Genomic DNA, 6,000 nt, shown 5'->3' on the forward strand with positions numbered 1-6,000 from the left:
CATAACCACCCCAATCACCTGAGACTATACTTATTATACATCAAAAGAAAGAAACTAGGGAAGCCACTTTAACACTTTAAATTTCTGAATAGACACTAAATAAAGAATAAAAAAAGTAGACTTTGAAACGCTTCCGTTACTGATAATACAACCGTCTGCATCCGTTATGAACGGATCCGTTTGTATTATCTTTAACACAGCTATGATGGATCTTTCATGAACTCCATTGAAAGTCAATGGGGGATGGATCCGTGTTCTATTGTGCCAGATAAAACGGATCCGTCCCCGTTGACTTGCATTGTGGGTCATGAAGGATCAGTCTTGCTCCACATCCCAGGACGGAAAGCAAACTGCACATTGCTGCGGTTTTCTCTCCGGTATGAGAATGGAACGGAATGCATTTTGGAGAACTCCGTTCTGTTCAGTTAGGTTTGGTCCCCATTGATAATGAATGGGGACAAAACGGAAGCATTTTTTTCCAGTATTGAGACCCTATGACGGATCTCAATACTGGAAAACATTAACACTAGTGTGAAAGTAGCCTAAAATAGAAAAAGTGGATTGGTATCCAGAAAATCACTGTGAAATCTGCACATTAATCTACACTATGTATCATGGTTTCAGTGCATTTTTTTGCACTTTTTATGCGGTTTTTGTTGCAGATTTTAGCACGAAATTTCAGTTTATGTATAAACCCCCACTAAAGTCTAGGGGAAAACCACTATAGAAAGTGTGAAATCTCACAATTACTATGCTGCTGATTTTAAAACCCCCGCAGGAGGTCAATTTCCACACATATAAAATATGCAAAGTGTACATGAGATTGCCTAATCTCATTCACTTTGCTAGTACTGTATAAGGCTACTTTCACACTAGCGTTCGATCGGATCCGTTCTGAACGGATCCGCTCATATTAATGCAGACGGTGGTTCCGTTCAGAACGGATCTGTCTGCATTATAACTTAGAAAAAATTTCTAAGTGTGAAAGTAGCCTGAGCGGATCCGTTCCGACTTTACATTGAAAGTCAATGGGGGACGGATCCGCTTGAAGATTGAGCCATATGGTGTCATCTTCAAGCGGATCCGTCCCCATTGACTTCCATTATAAGTCGGAACGGATCCGCACGGTCAGGCGGACACCCGAACGCTGCTTGCAGCGTTCAGGTGTCCGCTCACTGAGCGGAGGCTGAGCGCTGGCAGGCGGATGCATTCTCAGTGGATCCGCCTCCACTGAGAATGCATTAGGGCCAGACGGCTGCGTTCAGGGCCGCTTGTGAGCCCATTCAAACGGAGCTCACGAGCGGACACCTGAACGCAGGTGTGAAAGGAGCCTAAGGCCTCTTTCACACGACCGTATGTGTTTTGCGGTCCGTTTTTCACGAATCCATTCTTCCGTTTTTTGTTTCGTTTTTCCGTATGGCATATACAGTAATAACAGAAAAAATTGGGCTGCGCATAAAATTTTCAATAGATGGTTCCGCAAAAACGGAACAGATACGGAAGACATACGGATGCATTTCCGTATGTGTTCCGTTTTTTTTTAAGGACTAATTAACTTGAATGGAGCCACGGAACGCGATTTGCGGACAATAATAGGACAAGACTCAAAATGTAGCGGAACGGAAATGTAGATATACGGAAACGGAATGCTCACAGAGTAGATTCCATTTTTTTTGCGGACCCATTGAAATTAATGGTTCCGTATACGGACCGTATACGGAATGCAATAAACAACCCTTATACGGAACGCAAAAAAACTTTCGTGTGAATAAGCCCTTACACTGGGGATTTTCGTGCCGAAAAAACACATTTTACCCATAGACCTCTCTAGCAAAAAAATTTAAAAAATCTGGAAACAAAATGCAAGTAAAGAATCATGCGAGTAAAAAAAAAAAAAAAAGAGGAATGGGGGTCTGATACAAACATTTTTTTTCTTATTTTCCTTCTCTATAAACTAGGTGTGTCTTATGGTCCAATGCGTCTTATGGGGTGAAAAAATATGGTATCATGTAGAGAAAGTTAAAGGGGTTATCCAATGCCTATAAGGACCTCCAGAATACCCGGGCCCCTCCTCTAGATCATACTTTCGTGCTTTCTGGTACTCGCGTCCTTCCGGATCGCTGTGCGGCTGTCGCTTTATCTCCCAGTCACTCGCAATGCTAGGGAGGCTACTCACTGTCGCAGCCTGCTCCACCAGTCGCCAGATGTTTTGATCCGAACGATGGGGAGATGCAGCGTCGACCGTGCAAGGACGCGGGTGCCGGCGAGTATGCTCTAGAGGAGGGGCTGGGGCATTCTGGGGGTCATTATAGGGATTGGATAACCCCTTTAATACAAGGGACTTACTAATGTATTGTTATTGTCCATATTGCCTCCTTTGCTGGCTGGATTCACTTTTCTATCACATTATACTCTCCTTGTTTCCAGGAGTTACAATCTTGGCTGCAGGGCAAAAACGCAGTGACCACCAGAGATACAGTGACCACCAGTGCTTTTTCCTATTGGGTGCATGCATGGCCACCACTGAAGGATTACAGGATGGCCGTAACCATGGAAACAAGCAGTGTATAATGTGATGGATAAATGAATGAAGCCAGCAAAGGAGGCAAAACACTTATGTTAGTCAGCGCCTTGTATTAACTTTCTCCACATAATAAATACCATTTCCTGAAGTGGGACAAACTTTTAACCCGCCTTCACACATAAATTCGGTCTGGCATTCTTTAGCTGTTAAAAGAGCGCATACTTTTTTTTCCCCATATCACATGCATTTATATGGTGGTTTTAGTGACTTTTTCTTTACACTGGTGAATTGCATTTTCTTTTCAGCAGTTTTTTTTTTTCCAAATAGAGAATGATATGGAAAAACACACCTAAAAATTCCACTGCTACAACATGCTTTTTTTTTTTTTTTTTTTTTTTTTTTAATGCCATGAAAGCAAAAAACGCTCCCCAACTAAAATCAAAAACAGAAATAGCAAAAACTGATGTGTGCACTTTAAAAACGTCTATAGACTTTTAGCAAACCTCTGGAGCTGGTGCTTTTCCCAATAAAAAAAATAAAAATAAAAAAAACAAACAACAAAAACAACTGTAAAGAAATGCAGCAAATATGTGAATCCAGCCATAGGCGCAACACATAGGGCACAACTACGCTGCAACATGTGTTGCGCGACATTTTGTCACACCAATGTTGCGCAACAATGTTCATAATGCTAGTCTATGGTGTCGCACTGCGACATGCTGCAACTGCGACACGGCAGTCGCAGAAAAATCCATCTTGGCTGGATGTTTTGCTACTGTCGTGTCGCAGCATGTCTCAGTGCGACACCATAGACTATCATTATAAACATTGTCCCGCGACATTGGTGCAACAAAATGTGTGGTCATGTAGCAATAGCCTTAAGGCCCAATCACACAGTGTCTCTTGACGCAGGAATTTTAGCACAGATTCCAAGCAAAAAAGTAGTAGTTTAAAGCCACAACCGCAGCAAAAAAAAAAAGGGACTGTCCATTTTTGGTGCGGGGTACGGACCAACGCCTCTGGAAGCCGTGATAGGTGTCGGTTTGTGGTTAAGTTCCATTCAATGGGGCTGAACTTTGAGCAGGTCCGTGGCTTTCAAATTGTAAAAATGTGACAGAAACTGTGGTGGAATCTGATGCGGAATACCGGGTGGATTTTGACAATATCAAAATCCCCCATGTGAACATACACTAGGGGTACATTGTATCTGCCTGAGCTAAAGTATTTTTCGCACTATAAGAAGGTTTTTAGGAGGAAAATAAGAAAACATTTTTTTTACCAAAAAGGTGTGCTTTTGGTGGGTTTTGAACTAATCGTGGTCTGTGGATGACGCACTGCTATGGGCTGGGGCATCCGTGGATGACGCACTGCTATGGGCTGGGGCATCCGTGGATGACGCACTGCTATGGGCTGGGGCATCCGTGGATGACGCACTGCTATGGGCTGGGGCATCCGTGGATGACGCACTGCTATGGGCTGGGGCATCCGTGGATGACGCACTGCTATGGGCTGGGGCATCCGTAAATGACGCACTGCTATGGGCTGGGGCATCCGTAAATGACGCACTGCTATGGGCTGGGGCATCCGTGGATGACGCACTGCTATGGGCTGGGGCATCCGTGGATGACGCACTGCTATGGGCTGGGGCATCCGTGGATGACGCACTGCTATGGGCTGGGGCATCCGTGGATGACGCACTGCTATGGGCTGGGGCATCCGTGGATGACGCACTGCTATGGGCTGGGGCATCCGTAAATGACGCACTGCTATGGGCTGGGGCATCCGTGGATGACGCACTGCTATGGGCTGGGGCATCCGTGGATGACGCACTGCTATGGGCTGGGGCATCCGTGGATGACACTGCTATACATGTGTGATCCACAGATCCCCCTCATAACAAGTATAAGGAATACGTTTTTTGTTGTTGCATACTTTGCTGAAGGTTTCGCCCTATGCATTGATAAGAATTTGCAACGTAACGTAACATGCTGTAGATTTAAGCCTCATTCACATGTCAGTGCTCAAATCCATGAGAAGGTGGTCAGTGATATATGCGCGAAGCGGTCCGTGAAGGATCCGTGTCTGTTTTTTTGCTGTCCGTGTTGCATCCGTGTTTCAATGACCCGGAACAGTTGAAAAATTATTTTCAAAGAATCTCTTCTTAATTATCCGTGAAACACAGATGGCATCCGTGGTTTTCACGGACCCATAGACTATAATGGGTGGATGTATCCGAGAACACGGACAAAATAGAGCATGCATCTGTGATAAAAAACTGACCCACGGACCGTGCTAAAACACTAATGGCTGAATACACACATTAAAATGAATCCGTGGAGAACACATACAGCACACGTCCGTGAAACTGACGTGTGAATGAGGCTTTAGGGTACGTTCACACAGAGTTTATTCTGTGCTTAAAATAAAAACTGAAGTTGAATCTGCTTTAATATTCCTTGGGGTATTTTAGGAATGCGCTTTTTATATTCCGACACAGTTTTTGCTGTGGTTTTTCATCCTGCCCATTTCAATGGGAACTCTGGACGTAGAATCGGCATAAAGAATAGACATGCCACTTCTTTTTTCCACTGCCTGTTTTTTTTTTTTTTAAACAGAATCAGAACAAAAAAAAAGCACCATGTGAATTGACAAGCCGTTTCCTTATTTAATTCAATGGAGACGAGTTGCAGGCGTTTCTGCCACGGAATCTGCGCTTAAATTAATGCGGAAAAAGATTAAAAATTTGCGCCAGAGGTCAATTCTTTGCAGATTTTTTTTCTGCATGGCTTGTGGATGAGATTTGATGTCATCCACTTTGCTGCAGATTCACAATATGACCGATCTTTTTTAGACCTGTGCATCACATCCCTAATGGCCACAAGCTTCCTTCTAGCACATAGTAACTGCAGTCATTCTGAAGGGACATGAACATGAACCAGCCAATCACAGGTATAATATTATATAATATATAATACTACAGGATACTGACTTCAGGAGGACGGAGGTCCCGAACACCGTTCCCACCACGGAAGCTCCGAGCACATACTTATTTATGGCCACCATGTCTCCCCGACTACACCAGAGGTCACTGCACACTGCTGCTGTACAAGCACAACGTGACTGCCGCCACTTCCTGCTTATCTACGGCTGCTCGTTTGAGTCAATCCTGTAAAGGGTTTTCATTATCGCCATGGAAAGGCAGGAGTCCGGTATAGTGTCCGTGCAATTGGGCCTGTAACAAAACGACGTTCACATCAGCAGCACCAGTGGAGACAGAAATAATGCGTTATTCCGCCTACCACCAGAGGGGGCTAAGGAGCATGCTTACTAGGTTTACTGGAGTTACCTCTGCGCCAAGCTCCCCCTGCAGGCGGTCAGGAGGAAGTGTGACCAGAGGGCAAGTCCCGGGATCACTTTTACTGGATTTAACCCTTTAGTAACCAGCCTGTTTTTGGGCCTTAAAGGGGTTGTGCACT

The 6,000-nt window shown here is 44.5% G+C and overlaps 1 protein-coding gene across 2 annotated transcripts in view; it reads right to left on the reverse strand.

The window, feature by feature from the left end:
- The window catches only part of RDH13 (retinol dehydrogenase 13), a 28,789-nt gene extending 23,013 nt beyond the window's left edge, over positions 1–5,776 (reverse strand). For both annotated transcript variants that reach the window (XM_044290757.1, XM_044290756.1), the window contains exon 1: positions 5,514–5,776. In XM_044290757.1, coding sequence (XP_044146692.1) covers positions 5,514–5,587 — 74 coding nt within the window. In that variant the 5' untranslated portion in view covers positions 5,588–5,776. The remainder of the gene's footprint in view (positions 1–5,513) is intronic.
- Between the last annotated feature and the right edge of the window lie 224 nt (positions 5,777–6,000).

This window comes from Bufo gargarizans, chromosome 4, assembly GCF_014858855.1.
Source record: "Bufo gargarizans isolate SCDJY-AF-19 chromosome 4, ASM1485885v1, whole genome shotgun sequence".
NCBI classification, from domain to species: domain Eukaryota; kingdom Metazoa; phylum Chordata; class Amphibia; order Anura; family Bufonidae; genus Bufo; species Bufo gargarizans.